The sequence below is a fragment of the Sardina pilchardus genome, chromosome 6, assembly GCF_963854185.1.
Source record: "Sardina pilchardus chromosome 6, fSarPil1.1, whole genome shotgun sequence".
Classification (NCBI taxonomy): Eukaryota; Metazoa; Chordata; class Actinopteri; order Clupeiformes; family Clupeidae; genus Sardina; species Sardina pilchardus.
Window position 1 is genome coordinate 24,104,590 of NC_084999.1, and position 17,150 is coordinate 24,121,739.

General features: G+C 47.1%; 1 protein-coding gene across 1 annotated transcript; it reads right to left on the reverse strand.

The window, feature by feature from the left end:
• Window positions 1–24: 24 nt before the first annotated feature.
• arhgef5 (Rho guanine nucleotide exchange factor (GEF) 5) lies at window positions 25–15,005 on the reverse strand. Its single transcript, XM_062539178.1, has 15 exons — window positions 14,619–15,005; window positions 10,486–13,507; window positions 8,317–8,365; window positions 7,759–7,814; window positions 6,766–7,148; window positions 6,021–6,181; window positions 5,443–5,595; window positions 4,475–4,604; window positions 4,250–4,324; window positions 4,070–4,159; window positions 3,722–3,864; window positions 1,959–2,102; window positions 1,606–1,676; window positions 1,101–1,205; window positions 25–933 (listed from the first exon to the last, which is right to left on the reverse strand). The coding sequence occupies exons 2-15, from the start codon at window positions 13,484–13,486 to the stop codon at window positions 791–793; spliced, it is 4,704 nt and encodes a 1,567-aa protein (XP_062395162.1). The 5' UTR covers window positions 13,487–13,507; window positions 14,619–15,005; the 3' UTR covers window positions 25–790.
• Window positions 15,006–17,150: the final 2,145 nt, after the last annotated feature.

Here is a 17,150-nt window from a genome sequence, read left to right on the forward strand (position 1 = left end):
ATATTTGGCACTGGAAGTCTGTACAGTGCCACAGAATACAAATTTATTACCGTTTCATTTGGCAAGTCCTGTGGATCCAGGCAGAATGTGCACTAGCACTGTGCAAGTTTACAGCTCAATATATAAAAAAAAACACGTACAGAGCTTCAACAGAAATCTAAACCTGTTGGTCCGTTTACTTAGTGACCCCGTTGCCAGGACCAGAGTGTCTCCTTGTAGAGTTTTGTTAAAAGTAAAACTATATTGTTAATTACAGTTGAAATATCATACAAAGTTCACTCCAAAGAACCGTAGTTACAAGTTTAACAAAAATGAAGCTTAGCTTTGAACCACTCCCCCCATCCCTCTTTCATTTCGAACAGCCATCTAACTTTTTAAGGACGTCATTACAAGGCCAGAGAAAGCCTGGCCTCGCCTCGCCATGTCTCAGGCAGCTGCCTCTTCTTTGCAGCCCACAAGTTCATGATGAGGAGGTGGTGCTAGAGTCAACGTCTGGTAGTGGTTGCTCCCAGCTGGGCCCTTGTCGGCAACACCCTCCAGCTGGTGTTGCAGAGACAAAAAAAAAAAAAAAAAAGAAACATGTCTCTGCAAGACAAATGTCCAAGCCCAGGTAGTCTGAGGAGTCTTGAATGAGTCCCAGCAAAGCCAAGTTGGGCTGAGAAACCAACCCTGACTTGATGCTCAGTGGACCATAACCAGTCTGTGTGTGTGGAGGGCGCACAGTCTTAGAGAATCCAGAGGTGGTAAGTTGGCCTGTCTGAGTGTAGGTGTGTGTGTGTGGAGTGGACACTCATAATGCTGCAGTCGCTGCTGTGATTTTGTGAATGTCCATAAGGTTGCGTTGCCGAGCTTTCTCATTGGTGATGGTTTCCAGGTGAGACTTTGGGGCCCAACCTCGGTGTCTGTCTGACATGCGGGTTCCCTCCACCCAGCCTGCAGCACAGGAGAGAGGGGAGCAGGGATTAGCATTTTTTGTTACCACATTTTATCAGAATTTTGTTACACATATATAAATATATTTTATTTATTTATTTCATTATTATGCTCTGTCCACAGACATCAGTGAACCCTAGGCTGATGGGAATTGTAGTCCAACTTACCGTCACTGCTCTCCTGATGGACCAATAGGACATCAGCTTTCTCCAGGCCGAGCTCGTCTGGTTGCTGGGCCTGGTACGCACGTATGCACTGCATTTGAGGAAAGTCTGTTTGCGGATGTGTGAGGGAGAGAGAGAAAGGCAGTGATCAGAAACATTTACATATTTGGGGTTTTGTCTTGTCAACAAGAGCCTACAAGCTCCCCTAACATCTCTCTCTGGTTAGACAACCCTCTCTTTCAGAATGGAGTCTCTGTCTGTGACGCTCCAGCCTTGATTAAACACCTAATGCTACTAATCTCATGTCCTTCTGGGAGTCCGAACCGTCATCTGATCTGTTTGTGGCTGGCTGGAGGCGATATTCCCAATAAAACAGCAGGGGGCGCCACTCCCTCCTGTGCCCCACCCTCCCACGCCCTCTGACTGCAGTCACTTTACTGGAACCAGCCGAGTGCTGGCCTGGTTTACGACAGAGCTTCCTGTGGAAGGAGCGGTGAGTGACACATACCCTGGGCTGCTGTGAAGTCGATCTCAGGGTGGGGGCTGGAAACAGCTGAGATCCAGCGCAACTTATCACTCCTACACACACACAGGGACAGACGACAAAAGTTTATCTATTAGTAAACAGGAAGCAAAGCCATCTTGTGTTTCTTGTATCCCACTGACTGGACCAGCAGGTTTGGTGTGAGACTGATTGTAAGCAAGGCCTGGGATTTATACACTGAAACAAAACAAAATTAACAAAAACTAACAGCTTTAGAGAGCTAAACCTCTGTCACAAAATCAGCGTAAAAAAAAAAAAAAAAGTACATTGATAAACACAGACATTCATGTACTCACTCATTCCCTTCCCCCACTTACAGTGTGTCTGTTCTCAGCAGGAGCATTTTCCTGGCCAAGTAAAGCCGGAAGACGTTCTTCTTCAGCGAGTGGAGTTTGACCCGACAGTTCTCCGCGCGCAGCTCAGCCACGGGAGCGTGATCAATCACGGTGAAGCGCCCGCCCCTGGCACAGAATCAAATCCACAAGACGCACATTAGGTGAGCTAACCTGATGAGTGGTGGAGCACCCTACGGATGCTCTTTGCTCTAGAAAAACAAAACCTGCTAAATAGAGGAGGAGAGAACAATAAGCCTCTGAGTCACCTTGCTGCAGCAGCTCAATCTCTGCTAGGCTGTGCAGTAGTATGTGGACAGACTTGTCTATTGGAGTCCTGGCAAACCAATTGGGAGTGGAGAGGCACTTCTACAAGCATGTTAATCCAAACAGTTTTTTTTCTTCTTCTGCTAATCTACAGAGGTGTTGTGTTAAGTCTTCAGACTCAACCTCAACAGGCTCCTCCCGTTTTTTTTTATATTCCGTTAAAAACGCAACAACAGGTCAATGAAGCAATATGGCATCAGTGTGCACCGCAGTGGGACTGGCAAGGAAGGCTGTGGTTTGACTAGGTATGAGGCTGGCGGCCGAGTCAAGTCAGGGACGTTCTGGGGTAACCCCACTCCGGAATGTCTTTGGTCCAAACAGAAATTAAGAAATAGTTTGATCGTACCTAACTGCAGTATAATGCACAACCACCTCTGGCCTAATCTGTGACGGCAACACACTAGTGCACTTCTCTGGTTTCTTGGTAAATGTTAAAGCAAAAATGCCTTTTTCCATGAAATGCAACGGTTTACAAATAAGTGATTCACACAAATCCTCTTCAAACTGCCGTAGAATCCACTGTGGCAACATTTCTTTTAATAATGATTCATCACTGGGTGTGAAACGTTGCTTTGGAGCCTTTAATTATTTCTTCAAAGGCACAACAGCTTATTATCTGCATACATGTCCGTATACCTCAACATATCTGATGATGTTGGATTACTGTATGCTGTTATTAATGCCTGGACTGAACTAGACATTTTTCAGTTGTTTTCAGCCTAAACTTGACATAACGTTTTAAGACTACACCACTCCAACACATCCTATTAACAGAATGTTACTGTTGACAGAAAGGTTGACCACACTAGGATATTCATAATAGGTTACCTTTGTCGAGCCAAAGAATTTTAAATATAGGTCAATTTTTTAAACATATGTCAAACTGTGGTTGACCAAGTTGAGCGTATTTATCAGAGGAAATACTTCATATATCCATCAGACTAAGTAACAGGCTACAGATACAATTTCAACACCATAATACTGATATCGTTGTAAAATTACTTTTTTCTACTCAAAACACTTTCTGTAAATATGCTTACAAAGTACAGTATGATGATGCAACTTATTACAGTCTCAACTTATTACTACTCTCACTTAAATTATGTTATCCTTTGGAACAATAACAAACACTATAAACATTCTCTTCATATTTAACCTACTGATGACCAAAACAAAAAACAGTGGTAAATCAGATGTCCACTCTAACACACTTGTAACATTTGTATACATATCCCACAGCCTGCTGAGTTTTCATTGGTTTTAACCAAATTAAATCGTCACTGATGTTGAAAGAGAGAGAATCCCACGGTCTGAGATGTCATATTCTATTACATAATTTGTCATATTCATATTCATAACAATGATTTTGCTGTTGTTGTTTTGTTTGTTTGTTTGTTTGTGTGTGTCTGTGTTCCACTCACTCTTTGGGCAGGGAGAGCAGCAGGTAGTCATTGAAGAGATGAATGTAGACACTGCGTTCAGTCTCCTTCATGGAGAAATCCATCAGCTCTGTCACCATGCCCTCCCTCACCATCCGCCTGGACTGACTGATCAGTGGCAAGGTCTGGCAAACAAACAAACAATTAACAAAACAACATCAACACTGCACTCTAAATGAGTAACTCACAACTTCACATATCATGTCTAAACTTTCATTATAATCCAATATAGGTTTCAATTGTTTGATGGATAAAAAAAAATTGAATCAGGCAATCAGATGTTTACAGAAGCAGTTTGTTTACTTCTCTTTCAGTAGTTTTATTTCTTACCTTGCATTCAAAGTCCACTTTGGCGCTAAGAGATACCAGTGACTCAATACTCTTCATCAGTGTAATGCTATCATTGCTGTCCTGAATCATCTGCAAAAAGGTGCATTCAGGAAGAGCGTTATTTGACAGGCTTAAAGACTTTTGTCCTGAGGCTGAAATAGTTAAATGTGTGATTGTCACCTTCTCCAAAAGCTTCATGGCTTTAATGGCTTGTGCTTCGTCGTCCGACTTAGGAGCCGTTCTTTTCACAATATTCTAGAGGAAAAGAAGTCAATCAATACAGAGGATCAATACAGATACCTAACAGACGCCTAAAGGACCCTCCCTGCGTTTCAGAGGAGGGCAGTATTATACAATGAAGAGAAGAGGACGACAGGTGTTAATGTAAGAGAAAGGTGTGTGTACCTGCACCAGGAGTTTGAGACGGGTGATGCGCTGGAAGGGGAGAATCAGGAAAGAGCGGAGAGGAAGTCTCTGGCACACGGGGCTGCGCTCCAGCTTCTCCACAAGGCGCTTGAAACTCGAGTTCTCGTCCCTGACAAACGACACGAGAGGGAGGTAGCAGAATATTTGATATGAGTAAAGCTCGGGTACTTGTCTCTGACCACACACACATACCACAGGGAAAGACAACGGAACATTTGATATGAGTAAAGCTCGGGTTCTCGTCTCTGACCAAAGACACGAGAGGGAGGTAGCAGAATATTTGATATGAGTAAAGCTCGGGTACTCGTCCCTAACCAACGGCGGTACAAGAGGGAGGTAGCAGAATATTTGATATGAGTAAAGCTTGGGTACTCGTCTCTGACCACACACACATACAACAGGGAAAGACAACGGAACATTTGACATGAGTAAAGTTTGGGTTTCCCTTCCCAACGACACATAAGAGAGAGAGGTAACTCGTTGGGTAGCCTACTATGCACACTCTAAACACACTCTATCTAAACTCATTCTTTTCACCTTTATTTAACTCTATTAAACTGAGCATAGAGCAGAGGTCCTCGTTTCTGCTGCTGTATGTTTGCTATCTTTCCCTTGTCCAAATACCACACTGGGCACACCATTAGTGCCTGTGATTAGATTAACTCAACCTGAATCAAGAGTAGAGAAAATAGAACATTTGAATGGGTGTGGCGTTGTCGTTGTCGTTGTCGTTGTCGTTGTCGTTGTCGTTGTCGTTGTCGTTGTCGTTGTCGTTGATGTTGATGTTGATGTTGATGTTGATGTTGATGTTGTGCATGTGTATGTGTATGTGTTTGTGTTAATGAGGGCAGGCTTGAGAAGCACTGCATGGGCAGATGTTCAGAGGGTTACTTTTGGTAACGCGTTGGGAGGTAGGTGGACGTCAATGAACGTTCCGCTGTACTCACATGAGCCGCTGATAGGTCTTGTCCTGGTACGATTGATTGGTGAGGTATGGCACGTACACCATGCGGAACATCTGGCAGTGCCGCGTAATGATGTCACACACGTCAAAGTGCAGGGTGTTGTTCTCCACCCGCTCCTCCAGCTTGGTTAGGAAACTGCACGTCACCATGGAAACAAAGAAACGTCAGACAAATCAGTACATTGTGTTAGGGGTGTAATAAGCTTATCAATATTTGTGCAAACTCACTGAAGGCAAAAAAGGTCCTTTGACCGTTTCATTGATCTCACTTCATTCTTATTTGGTGGAGGAGATTAACAACAGCGACACACTCAAAAGAACACAACGTGATTCAGCAATACAAACAGTTCCTCTCAGACCTTGTGTCTGGCTCAATGGAGGAGATGAAAGGTCATCCAAGATCAACAGAAAACAACTGATTTTCCTTTCATCATAATATGATCTCGTTGGCACATTAGCACACACAGTAACTGAGGAATCATTAGTACACAGCAGGAGGGGCATCATTAAGGTCAGATCCTCTCAATCTATAGCCTACTAACTACAATGTGCTTCACTCACCTATGACTGATGGCCCGGACGTCAACGAGTCGAGAGAAGAGCCAGTTCCGATCCTGGGTTGTGAGCAAGGTCTCCAGGTCTTTGCACTTGACAAAGTGCTCGACCACGATGTCAAGACTGCGGCTGTAGGAGGCCTCGCTGGTCACCACCTCAAATCGGACCTGTCAGTCACACAGTGGCCTTTACTATGTGGTCGGGTAAGATCATGTCCCAACACAAAAACAAACCACTCAACACTGATGTAATGTAACACCCCCCAATTACCTAGGATCCCCGCACATTTGCTCACACGATAACAAATATTTAGAGATGCAAACTACTTCCCTCTTCTTTCTGCTCCTTCAATCCCCTTTGATTACATTCCAGTTGGTACTTAAAACTCCTCTGGTATTCTTTTGATTGTAATAGTAGTATTTATTGTTATCCTAAGGCCTCCTTTGCAATGTAGCTTGAATGTTAGTCCTCATTTGAAACTCACTTTGGATTAAACCGTCGTATAAAGACATGTACATTTGCTTGTGCCTATGAACCTAATGTAAAGAGGTAGAGGTACTGCTACTAAGTGTTGTGTTCTTGACCAAATCAGTCCAGTAGAGAAAGTTTAAATATAACATCTGGGGACTATGGTTCCCCCAAGACCTTTAAAAGGAAGACATTCCTCAAATGCCCACAAATATCAATGCACACTTATGTCCATCAACATCTATGGTTGGGGAGGGGGCTGATGGGAAATGTAGTCTTGTACCTCCTGCAGCCTCCTCTGGTCTTCGTTCATGTCTTCCAGCTCAGTGCTGTTCCTGACACTGGGCAGCTCCTGCCAAAGCGACTGCGTCTGGCCGGAAATGGACACTCGGGGCGACGGGGGCCGTGGGGCCCTTTGGGGCACTGTCAGCGTGGATGTCCCGCTGGAGAAGGAGCCCGATGAGGGGATGGTGTGCGTGGGGGGCGGTATCGGGGGCAAGGGTCTCTGGGCAGGACTGGGCTGGACGGTGGCGGCTGCAGAGATGCATGAGGATGCCGGGTGGGTTGCGGGAAGGTCCTCGGCCACAGAGAGTGTGTCGGCATCGGACTGGCGCAGGATCTCCCTGTTCAACACCACCTCGCTGTACTGCTGGTAGAGCTGAGAGTCTGAGAGAGGGAAAGAGAGAGAGAGAAGAAAAAAACTGAAGCACGTCATGGGAAAGGCAAATCTAGAAGTAAGTAAAACTGAAAGTGAAGCGAAAAAATGAAGGAGAGTCAAAGACAATGTTTGGGGGATGTTGGGGTTTGCGCCACAGGAAAACTCACGTAAAATAAAAATCCACGTAAAACGAAACAAAGCAAAACTGCACTTCCAAAGTAGAGCAAAAGGGATGTCATTAGACAAATTCCTCCCCCCTACATACTTGTTTGAAATGATAAATAAGCAACAGCAGCTGTTTTTTTCCACAGGCATTGGGCTGCCTGCCGTAACCTGTCGAAAGGCCCCGAGCAGTGTTTCAGAAAGCAACTTGCGTCTCACCATGATTTGGCTGAGACTACATTCTTCCACAGAAAACGCTGCTCCCTTCTATAGAGCAAGGTGGTGTATGCTGGTATTGGGGTCCATTACAGTGGACATCAAGTGCATTTAGCAACAGCTGACTAATCATATTAATTGGTGGTTCTGGACTGCAGGAAGTGATGCAGGTGTAAAAGAGAAATAGATGCAAGGGGTGAGAGAGGATTGTTGTGGAATGGGGGATTGGGGGGCACCTACTGAAGAATTTAGAGTTCCTTTTCTTCGCCGTCCTCCCAATGGAGTCCACCACTTTCCTGAGGGGGTGAGGAGAAAGAAGGAAGAATGTGTGTGTGAGAGAGAGAGAGAGAAAGAAAGAGAGAGAGACATGTATGAAGAAAAACAAAATGTATGTTAAAGGTCAATGCTGAAATCTTGTTACGCGCTCATGTAATAAAATACTAAAGTCCGTACCAGATGGTACAAGAATTGCTGATGTTATCTAGTACACATGCCCCCGTTACATACAAAAGCTCCATGCCTTCGCGTTCAAGAATGCACAGGATACTCTAAGAACCCTTGAGTGGGGGAGTGCTTTACGGCCTCTTTCTGGAAACCTTATTTCATGTTAAACCGTTGCTCATTCCTATTTTTAGAAAGTCATGTAGTTTAACGACATGATGACCAGAAATTATACCGTAACTCTCATTATACTGTATATGAACTTCAGATAAATATTGAGAAACATTCAAAGTTCTTCTCATCTTTGAACAAGCTTGCCTAACTTGTATTGATTGACAAGGGGTCGATTTGTCTTACCTTAATTCTACCTCGTTCCAGCTCATACGCATGTCCTCGCTCTCCTCCTCTGTAAAGGTGCACACACAGACACATGGGTACTCAGTGCTACAGGTCAGGTTACCTCCCAAAAAGTTATCACACGTTTGTGTAGTGACACAAACTTATGTACACAGCCACAGTAAGGCTGGTCAGGATTTCTCCTCCACGTAAGTGTCACATACACACATAAGTGCCAGCAGACAAGATTATCATCACATCAGATAGTCACACATGCATAGTGTTGGAAATATAAAGGCCCAAATAACAGTATATGGCCATGCTCACACACATAATATGCACAGAAAAGAAGAATAAGGTTAGACACAGCAGGTCCATGTAAAAGTGAAATAAATGCATGCGGCTGTGCTTACTCATAAGACTTGGACATAAAATCAGACCACATCGCTAGACCCAGAATACAGCGTAAAGCAGAGCAACAACAACCACGACCCAGAAACAAGAGCGAAGCAAGAGTGTTATGAGCCCAAGCTCTGTCCATCTCTCTCGTGCTGTGTGTACAGTACAGTATGTGTGTGGGTGTTTAGTCCAAACCTCCGGTGAAACTGTTTAAAAGCCTCCATGCTTGTCCGATCTGGGGTATTCTGAGAAGAGCTTCCATTTAGTGTCAGAGTAAGTGTGAACTACTCTACGGTTGCCTGTCGCGATACTCCTCTCTGACATCACAGCCACTCACGGGAAACAGACCTCTAACGCCTCCCGCCATAGGGAATTCCAGCCTTACTCAATCAAACTGTGTGTGACTGTCTAGAAAATATCCTCTTTCCCAACAGCACACACCTTTATTATTTCTAGGAACCCTCACTGTGACAGGACATTCATATTTTACACTCAGTTCAAACACAGACAATAAACAACATGCAACTCAATAGTAATGCAACGGTGGTCACCTTTCCCTGGCAGATGATTACTGTCCAGACTTTATGGCCTTTCAGGCTTATGAGGGCAAGCAAGATTTGTTAACTACAATCTGGACCAGGCCCCCCTCTGCTACTTGTCAGCACATTTTGGAGTTATTACTTACTGCCACTGTCCTGACAGCTTAGCCTCTGTTTTTCTCGTTGTTTACGTACTATTACCAGGCTTATATGCTTTTAAACTCAAAACCATTCTACCAAAAGAGAGTAGCTCTGTGGTTCAGCTCAGAACACTGCACAAAATTACCCTTTTCAGCACAACATGGCCAAAAGACTCCAGATAGCATGTTAACGTTTAGCATGGCCAATCTGGCTAGTGGTGTCAGTGTGTGCTCTTCAGGCAGTAGCTTACTGGTGGAGCAAAACTCCATGTTCCCACTGGAACTGGCTTTTCATGATGTTGCCTGTGCTCCAAACCAGGGCCTCGACCACAGGGCCTCATGAGATCCACCAATTGGCCACAAAGCACATGCAGATCTGACCACCCAAGCTGACCAGATCAGTGACCTCAGAATTGACCAACCCCCCCACTTCCCTCCTTTTTCAAACACTGACATACAGCAACTGATGGATAAAGTGTTCAGTGTTAAGTAAGACGCTCTGTGTCCATCTGTCTTACCTGAGGCGAACACTCTGGTCCTGCGGTCTCTACCCACTTCTCCTCCTTCTCCTTCTCCTTCTCCCTCCTCCTCCTCTTCCTCCTCTCGTTTCTCTTTCGGCACCGTCTTGCGGATCCCCCTCCTCCTCAGTCGCGCCTCTGTGCCCAGATCCCGAAAGCTGTTGGTGCTTAGTATCGCACATTTATCCCTCTTCTTCATCTTTGCCACTTCCCCCTTACCCCCCTCCTCCTCCTCCTCCTCCCCTCCCCCTGTCTCCGTCCCTGCCTCCCTTTCCACAGACGAGTCACGAGACCGGGTCAGTGCCTCGGTCGACTCGGCTTCGGAGTCAGTGTATGCCTCTTGCCCTGACCCCTCTCCTTCCTCTGCACCCTCGGCCACCTCTTCCTCGCTTGCCTTCTCATCTTCCGCCCCCTCTATTTGTATTTGTATGCTCACCCCTATCTGTGTGTTAGCCTCCGCGTCTACGTCACTGTCGACAGGCGCGCGCGTGTCACCCTCTCCATGCATGTGTGTCTCACTCTCCCCATGCACCTCTGCCTCCCTGTCCACATGCACGTCGGCGTGTGTTAAACTCCCAGCATGCACCACGCTACCTCTCGGCTCCTCCCAGTGCGCCGACACTTCCTCCTCCTCCTCTTCTTCCTCCTTCTCCCCCGGCGGCGGGTGTGACTCAGAGTCTGAGTCCGGTGTTTCTAGTCTCTTCTGGACTGTGGCATAGACTGGCATGGGCCCCGGTGGATTTTGGTTTGGATCGGCGGGCCTCTTAGTCTGGGCTTCGGACGCCTCCTCTAACCCTTGGTCCTCGGAGATGCCGAGGATCTCTCGCACCACGTTCTTGGCCCACTTGAGGTGCGGCGCCTGGGAGTGCCGCTTCACCTCCTCCGCCGTGGCCCAGATCTCTGCATCCCCACCGGGCTGCTGTGCAGAGGGTCCGGCTTCCTGTCTCCCGTCGTCTTTTATAACAGCGTACCCGTAATCCTCCAGCCCGCCGGGCATGTCTGTGCCCGCAGGTGGGTGTTGTGCAGTGACCTCTGGGGAGGAGTTTGCGTTGGTTCGGTCATCTGATGATGCGGTCACCTCCTCCTGCACGTGTTCGTTAGAGAGTGATTTTCTCTCCGGCTCCTTCTCTGCCTCTTGCGTGTTTGGTGATTCAGCCCTTTCATCCTGATCCCTGTCTTTGGATGGACTGGGTTCCGGTTTGGGTCTTCCGTCCCCAGTGAGGTCAAGAGACCTACGGTTGTTGTACTTGAGTTTAGAGTAGTCCGTTCGAGGCACTGATTCGAGGTTATCCAGATCAAGATAGGCCCTTCGACTGTGCGACTCTTTTCTGAGCACCGTGACAGGCTTGTTTCTGTCTGACTTTGTCCTCATCATGTCGTTCCCTGCCTCCACCCCTCTCTCATGAACTCTTTGGGACTGCCTGGTGGCTTCATCTCGGACCCCGCTGTCCCAGAATTCCTTGCAGTCCTCGAAATCGTCCTCCTCCTCCCCTCCGCTGGAGACGGTCACAAATCCGTCCTCCACGGAAGGCGACGTCCGCCACACGCCCAGTACCTCTCCGTCGCTCAGGCCTTCGCTCCCCTCCTCCCTCTCTCGGTCGCTCTCCTCTGTTATGTTGGCCTCCCTCTCGTCCGTGCTCCCCGACTCAGAGCCCTCTCCTGCTCCCTCCTCAGGCCTACTCCCATCTCGGCCGCGGTTCCTAGCGAACTCTCCGGCTTTCTCCAGCTTGCGGAACTTGTCCTGCAGGCCTTGGCTGGCCGCCTCCGGCTCTCTGGCCGTCTCTCTCCTGCTCTCGAGCAGCTCCTCCTCTTGCGAAGCCTCCCGCGAGGTTTTTCCCCTCTCGGAGCCTGGCACCAGCCACATTCTCCTCATGGTCCTCCCCTCGTCTGCCCGCTCGTCCCGGTCAGCTCCCGCCTTGCCAGTTTCTTTCTTTCTCTCTCTCTCATCTTGAGCGGTCACACTCCTCCTCTCTCCCTCACGCGCCGTCGTGTCCTGTCTCTGAGGCCCTTTGTGTTCTTCCTGGACTGGAGGGGGTCTGTTGAAGTCTGGCTCTCTTGGCCTCCTCCTCTCTCGCTCTCGCTCTGGAGTGCTCTCGTGTCCGGGCTCTCGGCCTTTGTTGCCGTCCCTCCCACCTCTCCTCTGCCGCTCGTTCTCAAGGTCACTCCCTGACATCCACTCCCCACTGCTCGCCCGTGACTGAGTCCGAGGCTTCTCACTACTCGGGGCCCTAGGCTGGGTCCTAAACTGTGCACTGCTTGGTGATGAACTCCCTCGGTCCTCCCCTTCCCTTGCCCTCTCTCTCGGTCTCCTCTGCTCTCTCTCCCTCTCTGCAGGACGCTCGCCCTCTCTGCGTTGGGCCACATTGTCATCACGTGGGTACGGTCGTCCATCTTGCCTCTCTCTGCCACTCCTGTCATCCCTCCCCCTGCGCTGTGGGTCACTAAATTCATCCCTCCGCTTGTCCACAACTTTGTCCGTGTCCCTCCCTCTCTCTCTCTGTCTATCCCGGTCGTAGTACCCGTCCCTATTTCTGTTTGTTTCTCGCTCTCTTTCCCCCTCTCTCTCTCTCTGTCTCTGTCTCACTCTTTCTCTCTTCTCATCTCCTTCATTATCTCCCTCGCTCCTGCTGTGCTTATATTGCAGAGTCGCTGAATATTCCACCCTTCCTCTAACGTTCCCTCTGCTGCCCCCATCACTCTCTCCCTCGCTCCTTGCATCTCTCCGTGCTTCTCTCATGTATTCTCTCCCGTCCTTGTACCCCACTCTTGACCTGTCCATCCCTCTCTCTTCCTCCGTCGCTCTCCGTCGTTGGGGAGAGCAAGAGCGATTTGCTCGGTCACTCGCTCTCGGTCTTCCTCGCTCTCTGTCCATCTCGCGTGGTCCACGTGGGTCATTGCCCTCGGGGTTACGGTCACGCCTCCTCTCTTGGCCGCTGGGGTCATATTCCCTCACTTCCTCCCTTCTCCTATCCTCCCTGTCCAAGCTTCTCTGCACGTTCTTCTTCCAGTCCTCTATCAGCTGCCCTCTCTCCCTCTTCCTCCGCCTCTCCTCCTCCCGGTACCTCTGGATGTCCTTGTCCCTCCTCTGGGCCAACTCTCGGTCCCTTTCTCTACTGCGGTCCCTGCTAGGCTCCATCCTCGCCTGTCGCTCTTGGTTTCTGTCTGTGCACCTCTCCACCTCCCTGTCTCTCCTCTTCCTCTCGTCCTCCGGGATGATGTTGGCTCTCCGGTCTCGCTCCCGGCTGGGTTTTCTCATCCTGGGGAAGGTGTCTCCTTTTCCCCTCTCTCCCTCCCGATCCACCACTGGGCCTGGCTCCAGCATGGACACCACTCTGCCGTTGGAACGCTTGGCCGCCTCTCGCTCTCGCCGATAGTCTCTCTCCGTTTCTCCCCCTCGTCCCTTGAAGGTGGTGAAGCTCGGCTCCCTCTCTCGGTTCCAGCCCCGGGCGTCTGGCTCTGGGTCCCTTGGTCTCTCGCTTGTCCGGCCTGCGTCCTTCTCTCTCCTCCAAGCGGCGTGTGGGCTGACATCGCGACCACCGCGCTCTGCTATTCGCAGCGTGTCCGTGTGAGTCAAGTTGGTGCGTCTGGTTTCCATGGCTACATACTTTCCTCAAACCTGTGGCGGCAGAAAAAGCACAACATTAATTAGCTGCTTTTTCTCAGGCTAAGCCATGAGAAGAACACCTCATCCTTCTTATCGTATTGCATTTGGCTCAACAAAATGGTGACAAGATGACAGGGAGCTCCATGTCCTTTAGAGACCGATAAATGCTTTGAATGAGAAAGATCATTCAGTCAGCAGCTGAAATGGGACCAAAGCCCCTTTTTCCACTGTTGACAGGTCATCTTCCTTATCATCAGTTAAAGGCATGTGCCTCTGGAACGAAAGGAAAACTGCACTGTCTGTTATGGTTTCCTAGCTAGAGAATGCCATGGCATGAAACATTTATGAAAACAGCGGCTACAGCAGGCAACAACTTTGTGGATTATAGGGAAAATGTAAATTGACACATTATTGGCTGATGAGATATACAGTAAGCAGTCAAATCAAACTTTTCGCAAAACATCAATTACAACAAAATATATAACAGACCACCAAGTGTAGCCTAAACTTGTGAAAGGTAAATTAACTATAAGACCTGCATACCTGCATATGACATCATTTCCTGTCACATTCCAGACTGATGTTAAGGATAACAAACTCACTGCATAGATTTCTAACACTGTCTTTCCATTTCAGTCTTGTGTATTTGCAAGTTCACTGAATTCATTCTCCCTCCCATTTCACAAATCCCTTCAACAATGTGAAAGGAACACTCCTAAAATGGCTGTTGAACTGCAAATGACTTTTTTCTCTAAATATGCTTGCAAGTGAAGAATGCAAGCAGTAATACACAGGGCCTAACAGGGAGAGAGAGAGAGACAGAGAGAGACAGAGAGAGAGGAGACTATTACAACATGGTGGACTGACACCCAACTCGGTGAATCACAGGAAACAGACATGTATGACCAGATTTTGTCACATTTTAAACTTTAAACGGAAAAAAAGGGTCACTGAGTTTGAAAGTAACGCTGACTGGTCAGAAATGACAGTAGCAAATCTCAGTTTCACAACTAGCAACCTGATAGTTGTGGTAAACAATAGTTGAGGGCAGAGTATGTGTAGTTTAGTGGGGGTTAGTAGAGGTAGAGGGGGAAAAGGCAGTCAAGCGGAGCGGAGAACTCACCTGAGTTTGGTATTTGGAGAGATCACAGCTCTCTCCCACCTCTGTGTCGTTCCTCTGTCTCAGAAGATTTCTCAGAGGCTAGCAGGAATTGCACAACACACACACATTCCACATATCTGTCTCGCTCTCCGCCGTGTGAGTGCTCAGAGGCCGGGCTCTCGTGTCCACGCCAAGGTGCGCTCGCCTGCTTCGTTCGAAAGTTTCATCCAGTGCCTTGCCCGCGACAAGACCTTGTTTGCACAAATTCTCACTCCAAGGAAACAAATGTTTACTCCACCACAAGAGCCTCTCCCCTCTCCGTTCCTCCCTCTCTCACTTTTCTCTCTCACTCTCTCTCTCTTCTCTTTTTCTCCCTTTCGGTTTGGCCCCCCTCCTCCCTCCCTCCTCAAATTCCCAAACAAGTCTGAACAGATTGACACTTATCTCACCCCTCTTCTCCTTGCTTCTCTCTCTCACACACACACACACACACTCTCTCTCTCTCTCTCTCTCCGTTCAGTGTTGTTTCACAGTCGAGTACATCTCATCCTGAAGGCAGTTTTCTTTAAACAGTCTCCCCCTCCTCCTTTCTCTACTCGACCCTGTGGTGTTTAGTTAGTGTTGATCTGAGATTGCGCCAGAGCTCTCTCTCTCTCTCTCTCTCTCTCTCTCTCTCTCTCTCCCTGTTGCTCCCTTTCTGTGTTAGTCCTGGTTGTTCGCTCTCACACAGAAACAGGAAGACTACCTCTTGTGTGTCTTTGTCCAACACTGTGATTGGCTGCTGAAAATGTCTTGGGTGTGTCTCCACACTCAGACAGGTAAAGGCAGTATGTGGACCTGTATGTGTTGTACTGTTTGAAAGAGGGGGGAGGGGAGGCATAGCCTGTCACATATGGGTTAACATACACACACACACACACACACACACACACAGCGGCCCTGCCTGCAGCCAGAAGGTAATAAAACACTAACAGCATTCTCAGAAAAACACATTCTGGGAAAAAAACTGGGAGTCCTCAGACTTAAGAAAATAAGACTGTCTTTCCCCAAGCTGGGCTTGGACATGCAATAGCGCACAGACCTTAGTAGGCATTGTGAGTCATGCCTCTTAGGATAAATTCTTCCTTTGAACTTCCTCACTTTATCGGTCAGTATGTGGAACAGAGAAAAAATACTTAATCTCTCTGACGAATGACAGTGTAATTTAATAGGCAATCATGTGATGTAACCATTTGCTTTAAAATAGTCTACATTATGAAAAAAACACATTCTCCACAATGTTCCTGGATTTATTTTGCAATATAGCTTTTAGTGTATTTGTAAATATCCACCCCTGAAAAGGCAACCCCACTATAACAACAGTTAAAAAAAAAAAAAAAAGGTAAAGAAAAAATGCTTCATGGATGAACAGAAATAACAAAACAACAGAAATTCAGACTTAAACTGGGCGGAACTGGTTTAAGCCAGATATGTGTTGAAGTGATCAGGCCCCAATTACTTCTCATTCCCATACAAAAGGGTTTTCAGCTGGTGAGCTCACACCTTAAAGGGAGTGTGAATATGGGACACATTACAGATACCACTTTGAGACTTCCTATTCCAATGCATTTAATGAAACATGTTGTGTGTGTGTGTGTGTGGGATATAAGAACATTTGTAAACACATATGAAACTGAATATAAAACTGCAGAGAGGTTTGTGCTTCTCACACAGTCTAACAGTGTTGGCTGAGCATTTTATTTAGATTTCATTCAATTTAATGTCTGGCACTTCAGCATAGTCATGTGTTGGCTTTAAAACAGCAGGTCGCCAACAACAGACATTGTCTGGGATGTCTTGGAGGGTTTAATCTGGGGAATTCCATTTTCTAAGGCCGAAGGACTTCATTTGCACCAAAATAAACATTTGGCATAATCACATCATGGGAAACAAACGGGCTGTGCTTCAAAAGATGGTCAAAGACTGCAGAAGTCTGAACATGATGTGGCACCAAAGATTCCTAATTTATTTTATTGTGTTCATAACACAGAGGAAATAACTGTTTATGAAAATAGTCTGCTAGATAAATGTTACATGGTCTACTATATTCTAATTGTTTGTTGTAGGCCTATCATTAACTCAATTGTACGGATTTATATTTTGGCTGTTTTGTTTGCAGTAGGCTAGTCTACTATCTATCAGTATGGAGTAGGAATTGTTTGTAAAGTCTTTAATTGTAGAAAAGCCCATATACCTATGCCTTTTCTAAGTCAATATGTGTTAACTATAACCTATTTAGGCTGAGGTAGGTCTACTGTCATGGAGAGACAAAAGGTGAGTTACCGTGCGTCCTTCATCCAAACTGATTTATGCAAAGTCAAAGGCTTTAATGTAAATGTAAAAAGATAAGGCACATATTTGGTCACAGTCGCCAACAATGACACATTTCACCAGGGAAATTGTCACAACTTCCTACAGCATGCTTCATTACCTTGCAATGAATCCAGTAGGGGCGTTAAATGACACGAGTTCCGCTTGTTACCGGACGCGCTTCATGCAGAGTCACATGCGCCA